This window comes from Mya arenaria, chromosome 14 (assembly GCF_026914265.1).
Source record: "Mya arenaria isolate MELC-2E11 chromosome 14, ASM2691426v1".
Classification (NCBI taxonomy): domain Eukaryota; kingdom Metazoa; phylum Mollusca; class Bivalvia; order Myida; family Myidae; genus Mya; species Mya arenaria.
In genome coordinates, this window is record NC_069135.1 from 34,127,980 (window position 1) to 34,146,719 (window position 18,740).

Sequence of the window (18,740 nt, forward strand, 5' to 3'; positions counted from 1 at the left end):
CCCCAGCAAGGTCTAATAACATTCGTCCATGTACATTCTGTTTCTCTCATTCTTGAATGTTAGAACAATTATCACCAACAGGTTTTTGGCAGTTGGCTTTGGAACATGATAGAAAATACACAGGCATCAATGAAAATGAGTTGGCTTGATGAGTTTTCTATATTGTAAAGCAGCTATTTTAAAATATACTTATACTTAAGCATTTATGCTTACTTCTCAATTCTGTAAATGTACACTCGTATTGCTAGTAGAACTAATACTTGCATATCTCATACTTTCAAATATTGACTACCATGATCACTTTGTGATTATCTGTCTACTTGCTTTGATATCTGCTTTTGAACTTATAATATTATCAAAATAAATTCTGGTTAAACCTAAATAAACATAGATTTAGAACTTTTGGTTTCCATAGTTATAACATATTTAAATTAACATGATAGATATATCTGTATTTGCTTTCAAGAGTTGGTCCACTATCTATAAGTTTAAGTGGTAGTGTTAAACAAAGGCTTGCAAAGGAGTTTGATATAAAAGACTTCTATCATTTGGAATGTAGCTTAAGAGATTCACAGATTCAATCTTATACCAAAGCCAACATATATCAGAGTCAGTATTATACCAAAGCCAACATATATCAGAGTCAATATTATACCAAAGCCAACATATATCAGAGTCAATATTATACCAAAGCCAACATATATCAGAGTCAATATTATGCCAAAGCCAACATATATCAGGGTCAGTATTATACCAAAGCCAACATATATCAGAGTCAATATTATACCAGGGCCGACATATATCAGAGTCAATATTATACCAAAGCCAACATATATCAGAGTCAATATTATACCAAAGCCAACATATATCAGAGTCAATATTATACCAAAGCCAACATATATCAGAGTCAATATTATACCAAAGCCAACATATATCAGAGTCAATATTATACCATAGCCAACATATATCAGAGTCAGTATTATACCAAAGCCAACATATATCAGAGTCAATATTATACCATAGCCAACATATATCAGAGTCAGTATTATACCAAAGCCAACATATAGCAGAGTCAATATTATACCAAAGCCAACATATATCAGAGTCAATATTATACCATAGCCAACATATATCAGAGTCAGTATTATACCAAAGCCAACATATATCAGAGTCAATATTATACCATAGCCAACATATATCAGAGTCAGTATTATACCAAAGCCAACATATATCAGAGTCAATATTATACCATAGCCAACATATATCAGAGTCAGTATTATACCAAAGCCAACATATATCAGAGTCAATATTATACCATAGCCAACATATATCAGGGTCAGTATTATACCAAAGCCAACATATAGCAGAGTCAATATTATACTAAAGCCAACATATATCAGGGTCAGTATTATACCAAAGCTAACATATATCAAAGTCAATATTATACCATAGCCAACATATATCAGAGTCAGTATTATACCAAAGCCAACATATATCAGAGTCAATATTATACTAAAGCCAACATATATCAGAGTCAATATTATACCATAGCCAACATATATCAGAGTCAGTATTATACCAAAGCCAACATATATCAGAGTCAGTATTATACTAAAGCCAACACATATCAGAGTCAATATTATACCATAGCCAACATATATCAGAGTCAGTATTATACCAAAGCCAACATATATCAGAGTCAGTATTATACTAAAGCCAACATATATCAGAGTCAATATTATACTAAAGCCAACATATACCAGGGTCAATATTATACTAAAGCTAACATATATCAAAGTCAATATTATACCATAGCCAACATATATCAGAGTCAGTATTATACCAAAGCCAACATATATCAGGGTCAGTATTATACTAAAGCCAACATATATCAGAGTCAATATTATACTAAAGCCAACATATACCAGGGTCAATATTATACCAAAGCTAACATATATCAAAGTCAATATTATACCATAGCCAACATATATCAGAGTCAGTATTATACCAAAGCCAACATATATCAGAGTCAATATTATACCAGTGCCTACATATATCAGAGTCAATATTATACCAAAGCCAACATACATCAGAGTCAGTATTATACCAAAGCCAACATATATCAGAGTCCGTATTATACCAGACCCTACATACATCAGAGTCAGTATTATACCAGAGCCTACATATATCAGAGTCAATATTATACCAAAGCCAACATATATCAGAGTCAATATTATACCAAAGCCAACATATATCAGAGTCAATATTATACCAAAGCCAACATATATCAGAGTCAATATTATACCAAAGCCAACATATATCAGGGTCAGTATTATACCAAAGCCAACATATAGCAGAGTCAATATTATACCAAAGCCAACATATATCAGGGTCAGTATTATACCAAAGCCAACATATATCAGAGTCAATATTATACCAAAGCCAACATATATCAGAGTCAATATTATACCAGAGCCTACATATATCAGAGTCAATATTATACCAAAGCCACCATATATCAGAGTCAATATTATACCAAAGCCAACATATATCAGAGTCAATATTATGCCAAAGCCAACATATATCAGGGTCAGTATTATACCAAAGCCAACATATATCAGAGTCAATATTATACCAGGGCCGACATATATCAGAGACAATCATATACCAGAGCCAACATATATCAGAGACAATCTTATACCAGAGCCAACATATATCAGAGACAATCTTATACCAGAGCCAACATATATCAGAGACAATCATATACCAGAGCCAACATATATCAGGGTCAGTATTATACCAAAGCCAACATATATCAGAGACAATCATATACCAGAGTCAACATATATCAGAGACAATATAATACCAGAGCCAACATATATCAGAGAGAATATGATATTACATAATTATATAATTTCTTTTAATGTTTTTCCCAACCCCAGTTGTGTTTTTCTAGCTGTAATACTGCTATAATTCATTGTTATACTATACTTGTAAAATATAGAAATTCAACCGATGAATAAGGAACTATTTTTTCTGAGCATTCATTGTTTTTATAGATTGAGGTTACCGTAGCTGTTCAAATTTATTCATTGTTGAGAACAACAAGAAAATGAAAAAAAAGAAAATGCTCTTGAATAACTTTATTAAATAGCAACAATTAACATTTAGATAAATGTAAATTTAAGAAATAAAAATCTATTTTTTGCATTTTTGAGGGTTATGGTATGCATGGCACAGTTCAAATTGAATCGGACTCCACCCATTTCGAACAGCCCTTTTGTATACCAAAAATCATACACCAATAGAATGCTAAAAGTCCAATGTTAAGCCTTAAAGCTGCACTCTCACAGATTTACCATTTTAACAATTTTTTAATTTTTTGTCTTGGAAAGAGCAAATTTTTGCATAAATATCTGCAAACCAATTATATAAGATTGCTGAAAAAAATCAGATCATAGATTTTCATATTTCTGTTTGAAAATAAATGTTTTATGGCTTAAACTGTTACTAACGGTTTATGTAAAAATGCATAAAACATCAATTTTCGACCTTTAATATAAAACTCTGCAATCCAATTTTTGTCAGCAGTCTTATATATTTGGTTTCCATGGATTTTTGAAACTTGGCTCGTTTCAAGACAAAAACTAAAAAAGTGGTCAAAACGCTCAATCTGTGAGAGTGCAGCTTTAAATTTGAGACAATATGATTGAAATCATAATAATTACATCTAGCCTGGGAGAAGAGTGTGCCTTTGATATGGAAGATAACTCAGTTCCTGTATATAAGTGGTGGCAATTGATGTTCAAAGTATTTTATAATCATTGTTTGACTGACTAAACCACTTTCAATAATAAACATAAACTTCCTGTATTTCTACAACTGTCTATGGAAAAACTATTCATACGACATATACTAGTAGTTGCATTTTATGCATCCCTATAAGGAACCCTTTTTGCATCTAATTATGCATTTCCTGTTTACTGTGGATCAATTGTGTTTTCTATCATATTAAAATCAGTCACTAGAGTAAAGCACTTGATCCTGTATGTATGTGAAGTCCTATGGTAGTGACATTTCAATAACACATGCAAACTTCCTGGTTCCATCTTGTGATTATCTTTATAACCATTAGTTCAAAGTTGGGTTCCTAAATGGTGGATACCTAAATGGTGGGTTCCTGTATGGTGGATACCTAAATGGTGGGTCACTAAATGGTGGATCTCTATATGGTGGGTTACTAAATGGTCGGTTACTAATCGGTGGGTTCCTAAATGTTGGGCTACTAAATGGTGGGTTCCTAAATGATGGATCCCTAAATGGTGGGTAACTAAATAGTGGATACCTAAATGGTGGGTTACCAAATGGTGGATCCCTAAATGGTGGATACCTAAATGCTTGAGTCCTAAATGGTGGGTTACTAACTGGTGGATCCTAGATGGTGGGTTACTAAATGGTGGATCCCTAGATGGTGGGTTACTAAATGGTGGGCCCCTAAATGGTGGGTTACTAAATGGTGGATCCCTAGATGGTGGGCTACTAAATGATGGATCAATAGATGGTGGGTTACTAAACTAGATGATGAGTTACTAAATGGTGGATCCTAAATGGTGGATCCCTAAATGGTATGTCCCTAAATGGTTGGTCCCTACATGGTGGGTAACTAAAAGCAGGGATCCAATTCACTTAGTCCCTAAATGGTGGGTAACTAAGTGGGTTTCCTAAATGGTGGGTCCATAATTGGTTGGTTACCAAGTTTAGGGTTCCAAAACACTGGGTTCTTAAATAGTTGGTTTCTAAATAGGGTTGCCTTAATAAGAAACAAAACATTATTTCAGCTTGGCCTCAGAAACGGCTTGTTTTTTCATTAAGGCCTAGTGTTTACATTTAAGTATTAATCATTTTAAACTTTCATGTATATACCAGGAAAAAAATGTTTATGATGGATAATAATGAGCAAGAAATGGAAATTTGGAATGATATTGAAAGTCTTTTAGATTCTGATTTCTGGGGTAGGTTTGAAAATTTAAAGACTATTTTTGAGTAGCAGTTAATTACGCATGTTATTGTTTATGAATAGACTTTCATATTATTTGTAACGTGTTATCATATTTTCACCCTTGTTTATTATAAATCATAAGGGTTCATGTGTTGTGTGTCCTTTAAACCTCTAAATGTTCTGAAAAATATGTTAATTTATGACATTAAATTATATATTACTGGAAATCTAATAGTGATATATATTTTTTTATCAAAGATGTCACTATAACTTCAATAGATGTCATAATTCCAGTATGTGGCTTCTACTTTCAGACAACAATGGATTTGAACTTGAACAGGAGCTGAGAAAGTGGATATCACCATCTTATCGCCATAGTGCTGACACTAACCTTGAAACTGGTGAAAGAGATGGTATAGGTTCGAATGGCGATGATGAGGATGTTGTTGACAACTCTGATGATGCTGATGATGATGGTGATGAAGAAGATGATTTTAAGGCAGGAGTAGAGGTAGGCAAGCAGGTTTAAAATGTTTCAACCAATATGTTTCTGATTCATCAATGTTTAGTCCATATAAACAGCTGTTTCAGAGTCTTTTACGATTTTTGTTTTGGCAACTCTACATTAAAGGGAACATAATGAATGTCCAAAGGTTAAAAAAGTTAAACCTAAACACGCATTATTGTGGCTAGGGGATGCTGAGCTTATAAAACAGTGTTGGGAATCAGTTCCAGTTTGACTACCGTATTTCCCCAACTATAAGGCGATCCGCTTATAAGACGACCCCCCTAACTTTGCCCACAATAAGACTTATTTGTAAGACGGGTACAATATCCCTGTCTTATAGGCGGTGGAAATACTGTATCAATAATCGGTTCAACTTAAGTAACCGATTATCAATAGTACAATCGGTTTTTGACAATACTTTAATTGTACTTTTATTTTTGTTCACTAACTCTTAATCCTTAACTATGCTTAACCTATTTGTATGTATGAAATTATGTTGTGTTGTTGTTGTTTTCAGCCATATTGTTAGCAATAATAACTGAACACTGAATGTATAAATGAACTCGAAGGAAAAAAGTTTGGGAGTAATAAACACAAATAACGAGAGGAAGAAGAAGTTAAATCAATAATCAATTATAACCAAACATAATCGGTTATCACCCTTTTGAGGCTCAACCAATCAATTTTCGATTATAATTCATTAGAATATCACTGTTAAACATTACCATCAAGGTCAGACCGATTTAGCCAGCACGTCAATTTCTTTTTAATGGTTTATATGAATAAAATGACATTATTTAAAGACCGTAGTATGTAGAATACATTTATAAATTTAACTAATTTAGTCATAATCAAATATGCTTGCTCTCATTTCAGGAAGGTGTGGCGGAAGCGAAAAGAGTTGGAAGCTTCAGTTACTACAGGACAAGCATTGGATCTCCATCCATAAACAGACGATCATTTACTGAAGAGGAACTAGAGCAGTTTACAAGTAGGTGGACAATGATTTTGTTGTAAATGACCTTAAAGGGGCTGTACTCCGTATGATTAAATAGCGAAAAAGAGAGAAGAAAATTGTCGAAAACTGACATAAACTTGGCATCGATGTGTCCAATGCATTGAAACTTACTGACTGAAGTACCACATAGTTTACAATTTATTTAAGTTTAGCAGTTATTTCTAATTTTTCCATTAAAAAAATTACTGGGTATGTCTACCAGGTAGAATTCATTCCTTATGCATGATTGGCTAGTCGGTGTTATCACGTGATATTACATTTTGGTACTTTTTTTTACAATTATGATATCAAAGCGTAACACATTCTATTAGATAATTTTCCTGAGATTGGTTACAGAAAAAAACTTTTTTTGGTGCCAATCTAGTGTACAGTCCCTTTAAATGGTATCATTAGTGTTGCCTGCGAAGCAGGGCAGATGTAGAATGATTGGTTTGTCTGGTGTTGTGGTCAATCATTCTGTCTCACATTGTAACTGTACTTGTAATGTTTACTTCTTTTAGTGGAATATGACTGAATACTTTAGTTTTCTTGCTAAGAAATCAATGTTAAACTTGGGAGCCAATTCAAACCAAATTCATTTCTGAAATCTTTGAATCTCTGAAAACATTGTACACTTTTAGGGAAAATGATGTCATGCAAAATACTGTCACAAGTGTAATGGTCCGCTGTAGGCGGTGGATTAGTGTAACGGTCCGCTGTAGGCGGCGGATGTGCGTTCATAATAACGTTCCGTTTAAACAGAAGTTAGTTCATACCGGATGTAAACTTGTTTGGTAATATGCAAATTAGCAAAGCCCAGGCTATGTGAGAATAGAGAAGTTAGTGTATATAAAGACCAGTGGACCCCTTCAGGGTCGAGCATGCTTTTCCCTGAAGGGATCTGCTGGTGCTTGTTTCATTACGCCAGAAAGCACGGCTATCTGGTGTTTGTTTCACGGTCGCACGTTACACAAGCTCAACGGTCAAGGTAAAACACCAGGCCATCCTGCATTGGGAATATATAGAAATAACTTGGCGCAAACTCCATTAGTACAAGTCACAGGGATCAAATGGGCAAAAATAAGGTCACAAGCATGTCTTTTAAAGTTGTGCTTTAGAGCCATCATAGCAGATTTACATTGTAATTTATACAAAATTAATTTTAAATGATATTGTTTTTGATTTTCTGCTGCATTTCCTATGAGGAGCACCGTGATCGTAATTTTTCGACCACCACATACCCCACAGAATGTGGACATAGATAAATTAATTAAAAGCCGGTCTTACCCTGAGTCCACTGTACATGACTCGGGTTTCCCCCTGGCCATTACAATTGTCACTATTTGGGACAAAAGGCCACAACAACTTTTTCATAATTTTTTCTTGAAATGATGTAAGCGGAGCACTCAGCTGTCTACATGATTTCAATTCAGTCTCTGCAGTTAATCAAACCTGTCGCTGTTGATATCCTATAATTAGGGAATGACTGGATTAATTACCACGGAATTTTATGGCTTTCGCAAAGTAACAATGGCATCCTTTAATGATTGTGGCTCTTCGTAGCTAAATTGTGAAACTCGTTTTAATGAGAAAAAGACAGTGAAGTCGACATCACTCTGATGCACACACAGAGCATAGTTATCGCCCGAATCGCCCTTAAGGATGTCCCCTGTCTATTTAAGGATGTGTTAATGACAAACAATGTTTGTTTATTACAATTTCAACTTGATGTACTGAACAAAATAATAAAAAAGTGGACACATTTCGAACCAATTTCTTAGCGATTTTCTATTACTGCAATCGGTTCGATGTCGTCTGAATCGGTTCGGACAGGCAATTTATCGGTTTAAAGAAGCGCTGGTCACATGTTCATGTTAAGGTCAAATCAAGTTTCACAAAAGACCAATTCCCTTAGCTTTAAGGTCAAGGTTACACACCTTGAGGTGTACCTCAGAAAATTCAAAGGCAGCATACAGTGATGCACACATTTATTTATCAGTGTTTAAAAGATAGGTTGCTGTGCTTGAGTAGGATTCGGGAATGACAGAAATGGTCAACCCAGTGACACTAGTTATCACATAAAAGACCAATGTCCCTATGTTAAAGGTCAAGGTCAAACTTAAAAGTCTTCCAGAATCTACATGGAAATAATTATAGGAACTAAGTGTTCTTAGAAGCAGACATTCCTTGTTTATAATTAGTAATAAGTAAAGTAATATGCCCCCCCTCCCTGACCCTCTCGAGACTCTTTTGTTTCCTTTTTATCTCTTTTCTCTCAGATACATCTTTAATTTCCCTAGTTGGTATAATTGTTCTAGCCTCAGTCTGATCCGGAAGACCTAAATTATCAAGAGAGCTTGTTATTGATTCCTGGTTGCATGATTTGTGTGAAATGTTCACATTTAAAAGGTCTCACTCCGGCATTTTCATGGGAAACCTTTCTTAGATAAAGAGATTTTCTCCTAACAATAGAAGCAGAGGATGCAGCTATAATCCTGCTTGTACTAAACAAATAAAAACTGATGATGTGTTACTTTGAAGTTATGAATTTCAATTAGTGCTTGACAACTTCAGAAAGCAGCATGTCATATAATTATTTTTTTGTAACTCTGTTGATTGGAAAGCCTGTATTCTTCTGTATTGTGGTGCCAAATATCATGTCACACAAAAATCCCACTAGAGGGAGGCTTAAAAAAACAATACTATTGATTTTCTACTAAATTAAAGACAAATTCATGACAACTGTAGTTTTCCTGTGAGCGTTTTAGGCTCTGTTTTGTGTCGCTCTTTTGTATTGGCTGTCATGGCAATGAATTTGGAGAAAAATGCTGGTCTGGTCGGAAAAATGCATGTTGATTATGGCGGGTTAGGCTTTTGAATAATTAAGTAATCCAGTAATGGAGTTTTAGTTGGAAGTCTGATGGAAGCTGTGTTTTTATCATGATAATTTGTGCAGGCTGTTTCGGCTTGAATTGGATGGTTTAATAAGTGGATCCTATTTTCAAATTCTGCATATTGAGTCTAGTTAAGCGTTATAATTCAATTACAAATTATGTGAAATGAAAAATGTGTTTTGGAGAGTATTGCAAAGCAATAGGGGTGTTTCAAGTTTGTTCAGTTTATTTTACATGTGCCTGCTAATAACAAAAGAGACCTCACTGGCCTCTGAGTATCAGAAAAGTACAAATAAAATTTTGATTCAAACCAATTTCAAATGATTTTACTCTCTTTAAAAACAAATGTTCTAATAGATTGAGTTGATTTTTTTGGTCAATATTCCAATGAAAAACTACTTGAGTAATTGTTATAAATTCTATGCGCTTTAAAAAAGTGAAAAAACATAATCGATTTTGAATTCCGTGATTTTTTATGTTATGTGGAAAAATGAGCTGAAATTCATTGAGATATGTGATATTTATTGGGGCCAGGAATTTACAAATCATATTATATAAAGGAAAGCTTATATATCAAGTAATGAATGGTTAATATATAATAGCATTATGTTGTAAAACAAGGTTAGCCAGTGATACTATGTTCATTGACTTTTGCAATCAATGCCAGACAATGTGCCATTGAATATGGGAAAAAAATGTTGGTTATGAATGCCCGCGGTAGGGGGGAATTGATCCTGGAAGTCTGGGAAGAAGAGGGATTGATTGTTGAGACAGTTTGACACTGATAATGCTGGATATTATGTTTGTGTTTATTATGATGATATCATTATGAAAATAGTGTAAATATGGTGTATTTTCGTATTTGTGGCTTACTCAGGAAAGTCTTTAGGTGTGACAAGGTGTGTTTAGGGGAAACTGGCTTCATTAATTGGAATATTATTAGTATTTTATATCTGTTTGAAAGTTTGCGTTAAAATTTTGGATTGTTTATAATGCCTGTAAATTTCGACAAACCTTATTTTTGTTACGTTCGCATACAATTTGGCACGCTTTTATGAAAAAGAACAATCTACTGTCATTTAATATCCTTTAAAGGCATCTAATAAAATGAAAATTGTTCATTTCAATGTATAAATTAAAGATTGCAGTATATTTCACCCCATGAAAACCGTATAGCTTTTGGTGCTCACTCAGTGAAATATATCATGATCTTACACTGAAACAAACAACTATTCTCTATACAATCAAAACCTGTTGGCTTGCGATATACCGGGGACCAACCAAAAATTCTTCGAGTCTCACGAATATCGAGTCAAGCGGAATTTTTTACATAAACTGAAAGGAGATTAAATTGGTCTTTTACATCAAGTTCGAGCCAACGAGGAGATCGAGCCAGGTGATAAAGAGCCAACGAGTTTCGACTGTATAGTTTTTAGAACATCAATACAGTTATTGATGACCAATATTTTAATCCAAATGGTAAAAAATTGTAATTCAGGCAGTACAATATGTTTATATTGTTATCAAGGGTCATGTTCAGGTTGAACATTGATCAAGACTAATTGCCATTTTTTATTTGCTGAAATACTGATTTTGTCAAGATAATAAGTGAATTTGCATAATGATCATTTGATTCAGTAATTTTTGTCAAATTAGGCATGCATGTATATCAGATTCTAAGTTCAAAAACAGATCTCTAAATGATAATGCTTATACGACACATGTTTACAAAGAGGGGAGGTCATAGGCCTTGAATGGAGAGAAATAAAAGTGAGGGGGTGATTTTGACATGACATGCATTTTATTTGTCTGAGTTGCATAATAAAATCACTTAGTAATCTATATTGAGTTGTCAGTAAGGATTGAGGATACATGTATACGTCTTAATTAATTAGTTAATGACTGTGCGGTTTTCTAGATCTGTTTCTGGAAAAAATATTTTAGTTATGAATTTTGTATGAAGTCACCAGATTTTGCATTGATTTAATCTATGAAAAATATTGTGTTATATTGAGAATATTAGGATGTTGGGAGCACATATATATTGTTAGCCACTACAATAACTTAATTCAAAAATGTGAACAAAATGGATTGATTTTGAATTAACCAGGGACTGTTGGATATAACGAAGAGGAATTGATAATTGTTGTAGGATTTTATTTTTGATTGTAATGAGCTTGGTTTCCATGGATATATAAATGAGCTGAAATTTCACCATAAATTTGCTTCCTTTGCTATGTGCATTGTTGCATGTTTCTAATATCTAAGACAGTATTACGGCTACATAATTTTGTGCATTGAAATATAAGACGTTGGTACAGATGTACTTAACTATTGAAAAGGGTATAATGAAATTGTAGAAGAAGGTTTTGCAGACATTGAAGTGTTATAAAAGGCAGAGAAATGAGAGAAGAAAAAATGTAATTAATCAGGGAAAAAGCTAGGAGAAGGGGAAAAAATAATCAATGCACTTGCCATTGCCTGCAGGATTTTGGACAAAAACACCTGTGCAAAAATACCTGAGAAAAATGTAGTCATGGTTTAATTAAAAGGTGATTGGTTAATGAATGAAAGGAATTCTCTGTTAGGCGTTTTCAGACATATAGAACATTGCAGACTGGACTTAAAGGGTCTAAATGGAATTTGGTATATAATTAATATTGCAAAATTGCAGATTTTGTACCAATTAATTTTCGGGAACTTAATTTCCTTGCATGTGTTTCTTGGAAACTGAAATATGTTAAACAGTGGAATACAAACATTTTGAAGCAAAAATATTGAGAAAACTACTTACAACAGCAAAAGAACTTAAAAGCGACCAATAAATAATATATATATTTTTATTTTTTTAAAAGTGAAATTATTTCAATGCATTTTGCACTATTTTTTTATTTTTTTCCTAACACTTCAGGAAAGTCGTATGCAAAATAATTTCAGTAGGTCTCCACGTGACAAAATGCTGAAGTAAACTGACAAGATTTAAAAGCATATATGTTAATTAATAAGTGATAATAGGGTCTTTATTGTGGCTATGAAATATGAATTAATTAACGAAGATGAAGTTTTCAAAGATATGAATTGGTTTCTTTCTTTTTACAGGCAAACAAGCGTAAAATATGATTCATGACTTCAATTAAATTATTTTGAAATGTGGTACATTTTGTTAATGTATGCGAAAATAAACCAAAATATGAAATATCATATGAAAATACACCGTATGCGTAATTAAATTAAAGTTTCAAAATTTGTTGAAATGTCAGGAGTTGTACGTGCACCATTTTAGTGTTAGAGAATAATATAGATAACCAGACTGCTCCGGCTGTGATAATTTCCCATACAATTGAAAGACATGGATATAAGTGATATTCTTATCATATGGATTAAGCTGTGATTTTTTTTCCTGGAATAACAATGTACAAGAAGTTGAAAGAACGGGTCAGGAAAGGATCCATCAAGGGTAAGCTATGTAAATTTTATGTTGTTGTAACAAGGACCCTTAATAAGGATCTCTGCTCGAAATTCCTTTCAATGTTTAACCTACAGTTATAAAAATTTAAAAACTACATAATATTATTAACTTTTTTCCTAAAAAGGTATTTGCAAAATATGCACACATTTCTTTAACTTTCTATAAAACAAATAATCTATAAAATTGGTATAATCTTATAAAAAGGGGGACAATTACATAACTCATTATTTGCAATTTAGGAGTTGTCTTTCTTGCTCTGTAATACGTTTTCAACTGAAAAAGATCAGTGGGTGCCTAGCAACAGAAGTTTTTCTCCTGTCAAACTGAATATTAATGATGTTATGAATGCATTTATTTTAAAGTGAAACCAATAATATGGCATTCATTTACATTGAGATTAAGAGGTAACCCCTGAAGATATTTCCCTGTTGAAAATAATATGCGCAGTTCATGATTTATTCATGAATTAATTTAAGAACTACAAATTAAATATTTTTCGGTGTTGTCCCTACTAGTGGAGTTTTGAGTTGTCCTAGCAATTTTTTCATTTTGATGTGGTTGGAAAATATGCATGAATTGCATAAAAAATTCACCATTTTGAAAATATCTTGGTAGAGGATTGCATGCCAAACCCCCTCTACATAGTTATGTACCAGTCAATTGTAACCACATTCATACCCCCTCCCCCCCCTCCGGTCCGGGAAATAGCGAGGACATTGACGGTCCAGCTATTGCTGGTTAAATTCCCGCCAAATGCCCCCGCACCCTAGGGACACTAGGTAAGGCCCATTCCTCGCTATTTTTGGTGCGAAGAACAAACCACCGCATTCACCTTGCACTGCTGGGCCAACTGGAAGGTAAAAACATGGCCCATTTCCTTGGCTATCCCCGGTATACCCCCGGACCTGGGGGAGCCGTGGTTACATTTGACTGGTGCATTAAGAGTCCATAGTTTTTGGCTCCTGGGAACTGGTCGATTATCCTAAGTTACACCAACGACGTGGGTCGATGATCTATGGTAAAATCCTGGATCTCACTCATGCAGCCCCTACTTCCTGATTATCATAATTATAAAGTTGCAATCTGAGACTGAATATGGAAAAATTGATATAGAATATCTGGACTGAATATATTAGTTAGTGGTTATAACCAAACACTGTAAACTTTCTTATTACATAAGACAATTAGCTCGACACGCCTTTCGACATAAATGTAACTCCTTGGATTACAACACTGTAGTATGATCGCTATAAAACTGTGACAGTCTATGCCGAGGGCATTTTATACAGAAAATTGTATTCATATTTCAACTGTTGTGGTGATATTTTTACTAGAAATCTGATTACGGGACCTATAATGTTGGTGGACTTTTTGCAAGTACAAATATTTCAATTAGATTTACTTAAAACCAAATTTTTATTTTTAATAACGATACAACCATGTATAGAATTTTAATGTTTGACATAATTAGTATGATCATTCAATTTTTATTAGTATTTTTTTAAGTTACCATTTCCAATAAGTGGCAATAAACGGTTTATATAGATTAATTATCAATAAGTCATCAATAATCAATTGATAGTTTTTTATGCAGGCTGGCATGATAATCAATACTAATTGTAAATGATTCATAATATTCTATTGCTATGACAAATAACTCAGTTTCATCTTTTGTCAAGGGTTTTATGTCCTTGAACATTATTCAAGTGGTCAAAGACATGTAACATGCTGACATTATGAAAACATAATGGATGTCAAAATGATATTGCAGTTCTTGATTCAGCTATTTCTTTCTGCACTTTTTTCACATGATTGTATGCTTTTCAACAGCATAATATGATTGAAATGACATATTTATTATGCATATAGGTTAAAGTATGAACTTAACATGCTTTATTGGTACTCCGGATTGCAATATGTTTAATGTAACAGTGCATGTCAATATGTTAATATCAATGATAATTATGTCATTTATCAGGGAACATATTTGAACAAGATAAACTGATGTTTACTTCCTCAATTGAAATCTGATAGCTATACATAGATTTCTTTTTTGACATGCTTAATTTAGATCATATATAGATAGATTTGAGGCTGGATGATATAAAACCTTGTTTGCGTGTAACTTAAAGCTGCACTAGCTCTCACAAATATACCATCTTGACAACTTTTTTTTATTTTTTGCCTTGGAGTGAGACAATTTTTGCATAAATATCTGCAAACCAGTAATATAAGACTGCGGTGTGATAAAAGATCAGATCGCAGATTATCATATTTCCGTTCGAAAATTTATATTGTATGGCTAAAAACGGTTTAAGAAAAATGCATAAAGCGTCAATTTTTTAACTTAAATATGGAAGTCTGCGATCTGATTTTTTGTCAGCAGTCTTATATCACTGGTTTGCAGATATTTACGCAAAAAAATTGCTCATTCCTAGACAACAGATAAAAAGGCGTCAAAACGGTAAATCTGTGAGAGTGCAGCTTTAAAGTTGAATTTATTGAACAGTAACATGAATTTATCCCTAAAAGTTCAGTTAATACAACACTTTATCATCTATTATATGATGTTTACATGGTTTGAATCTATGACCAGTCAGCATTTTTAAAAAACAGTTATATAGCATGCCAATTCAAAATGATAACTGGATGATATTCGTTATCCTGGCTAAGCACTTAAAAAATATCACAGTACTTTATAAGGTGACTTGCATGCTTGAAGATTTTACTTGACAAGAAAGCATGACCGGCAATTTTTAACAAAAATTTGCTTGGTCTGTCTCATTTTCACCCAAATCAGGAAGTATAGGTGTTTAACTATTACTGACAGGAAGAAAAAGTCAAAATTTTGAGGGAATATATTTATCTTATACCTAAAAAAAGATACGGGGTTTTGAGCAATTGTGAAAATTGGATTTTAATGCTTGTGGAGTAATACATATTTTTATGACATAGTATTAGTTATTAAATAGTTCAAAGACTTGAAATTTAATGAAACAACTTCTTAATTGCTTTTGTGACATAGTATTAGTTATTAAATAGTTTAAAGTCTTGAAATTTTATGAAACAACTTCTTAATTGCTTTTGTGACATAGCATTAGTTATTAAATAATTCTTTATCGTTTTTGTGACATAGTTTTAGACATTTAACAGATCAAAGTCTCAACATTAAAAGAAACAACTTGTTGATTGTAATCTTAGTCTATGGTGTGTCAAATTTCTGTGATGAAAGGTTACTTCTTATAAGTACATTCTTAACTTCCTATTGTCACATTAGTCAGTCCATGATCGCTGACGTACATGTACAACGTGAGCAAAACAACATTTATCTGTGTTTGCGTATCATCGGGTCAAGTGCTGACCCATGAGTACAGTGTCATAAAACGATTTTATAGATGCAAATATTGATACCTATTGTATTGATACTCATTTTATCATTCTGTTTGGATTATTCACAAAGTGTTGTTAGCGAGGCAAATATTACAACTGATATTTGTTTATTGTTGTGGAGTTTGAATTAAACTAATTTGTGTCATCTTTGGATTATGGTATGATAAAGTTTCAAGTTTTATATTGATAATCCACTTATGGTAATTCTATACATGTGATAGAGGTAGATTTTATGGTGGACTGTATGGTGTCTCTGACATCAAGTTACAAGTGTATTGTATCATTATAATGCTTATGTGAGTACATTATACCTTTATGAGCGCAATATTACTTAACCATATAGTTATCAAAGTATAATGAAGCCTTCAATGAGTATGGTATTGCTAAAAAGATACAAGTGCCTGATTATTATGGATGCTTCATAATGTTGTCTGAAGTAAAATTATTTGTTTTTACTCAGCCTTGAGTTTGTGCCTCAAGACTTGTCTGATAGGTGTTTGCCTCTAAACCCAGAGGTCATGGTTTTTTGTCTCAAGACTTGTCTGATAGGTGTTTGCCTCTGAACCCTGGGAGGTCATGGTTTTTTGTCTCAAGACTTGTCTAATAGGTGTTCGCCTCTGAACCCTGGTAGGTCATTGGTTGGTGTCTTAAGACTTGTGTGATAGGTGTTCGCCTCTGAACCCAGAGGTCATGGTTTTTTGTCTCAAGACTTGTGTGATAAGTGTTTGCCTCTGAACCCAGAGGTCATGGTTTTTTGTCTTAAGACTTGTGTGATAGGTGTTCGCCTCTGAACCCTGGGAGGTCATGGTTTTTTGTCTCAAGACTTGTGTGATAGGTGTTTGCCTCTGAACCCTGGGAGGTCATGGTTTTTTGTCTCAAGACTTGTCTGATAGGTGTTTGCCTCTAAACCCAGAGGTCATGGTTTTTTGTCTCAAGACTTGTCTGATAGGTGTTTGCCTCTAAACCCAGAGGTCATGGGTTGGTGTCTCAAGACTTGTCTGATAGGTGTTTGCCTCTGAACCCTGGGAGGTCATGGTTTTTTGTCTCAAGACTTGTCTGATAGGTGTTTGCCTCTGAACCCTGGGAGGTCATGGTTTTTTGTCTTAAGACTTGTGTGATAGGTGTTTGCCTCTGAACCCTGGGAGGTCATGGTTTTTTGTCTCAAGACTTGTCTGATAGGTGTTTGCCTCTGAACCCTGGGAGGTCATGGGTTGGTGTCTTAAGACTTGTGTGATAGGTGTTTGCCTCTGAACCCAGAGGTCATGGGTTGGTGTCTTAAGACTTGTGTGATAGGTGTTTGCCTCTGAACCCTGGGAGGTCATGGTTTTTTGTCTCAAGACTTGTCTGATAGGTGTTTGCCTCTGAACCCTGGGAGGTCATGGTTTTTTGTCTCAAGACTTGTGTGATAGGTGTTTGCCTCTGAACCCAGAGGTCATGGGTTGGTGTCTTAAGACTTGTGTGATAGGTGTTCGCCTCTGAACCCAGAGGTCATGGGTTGGTGTCTTAAGACTTGTGTGATAGGTGTTTGCCTCTGAACCCAGAGGTCATGGGTTGGTGTCTTAAGACTTGTGTGATAGGTGTTCGCCTCTGAACCCAGAGGTCATGGGTTGGTGTCTTAAGACTTGTGTGATAGGTGTTCGCCTCTGAACCCAGAGGTCATGGGTTGGTGTCTTAAGACTTGTCTGATAGGTGTTTGCCTCTGAACCCTGGGAGGTCATGGTTTTTTGTCTCAAGACTTGTCTGATAGGTGTTTGCCTCTGAACCCTGGGAGGTCATGGTTTTTTGTCTCAAGACTTGTCTGATAGGTGTTTGCCTCTGAACCCTGGGAGGTCATGGTTTTTTGTCTCAAGACTTGTCTAATAGGTGTTCGCCTCTGAACCCTGGGAGGTCATGGGTTGGTGTCTTAAGACTTGTCTGATAGGTGTTCGCCTCTGAACCCTGGGAGGTCATGGGTTGTTGTCTAAAGACTTGTCTGATAGGTGTTCGCCTCTGAACCCTGGGAGGTCATGGGTTGGTGTCTCAAGACTTGTCTGATAGGTGTTTGCCTCTGAACCCAGAGGTCATGGGTTGGTGTCTTAAGACTTGTCTGATAGGTGTTTGCCTCTGAACCCTTGGAGGTCATGGTTTTTTGTCTCAAGACTTGTCTGATAGGTGTTTGCCTCTGAACCCTGGGAGGTCATGGTTTTTTGTCTCAAGACTTGTGTGATAGGTGTTCGCCTCTGAACCCAGAGGTCATGGGTTGGTGTCTTAAGACTTGTGTGATAGGTGTTTGCCTCTGAACCCTGGGAGGTCATGGTTTTTTGTCTCAAGACTTGTCTGATAGGTGTTTGCCTCTGAACCCAGAGGTCATGGGTTGGTGTCTTAAGACTTGTGTGATAGGTGTTTGCCTCTGAACCCTGGGAGGTCATGGTTTTTTGTCTTAAGACTTGTGTGATAGGTGTTCGCCTCTGAACCCTGGGAGGTCATGGGTTGGTGTCTTAAGA

The 18,740-nt window shown here is 34.6% G+C and overlaps 1 protein-coding gene across 2 annotated transcripts in view; it reads left to right on the plus strand.

Moving 5' to 3' along the window:
- Positions 1–4,880: 4,880 nt before the first annotated feature.
- The window catches only part of LOC128217173 (FYVE, RhoGEF and PH domain-containing protein 4-like), a 69,434-nt gene continuing 55,574 nt past the window's right edge, over positions 4,881–18,740 (plus strand). Inside the window, exons 1-3 of one of the 2 annotated variants that reach the window (XM_052924115.1) lie at positions 4,881–5,012; positions 5,314–5,510; positions 6,384–6,498. In XM_052924115.1, the coding sequence (XP_052780075.1) occupies positions 4,934–5,012; positions 5,314–5,510; positions 6,384–6,498 (391 nt within the window). In that variant the 5' untranslated portion in view covers positions 4,881–4,933. Of the gene's footprint in view, positions 5,013–5,313; positions 5,511–6,383; positions 6,499–12,530; positions 12,856–18,740 lie in introns of those variants that run through there. The other variant, XM_052924116.1, reaches the window with a different exon arrangement.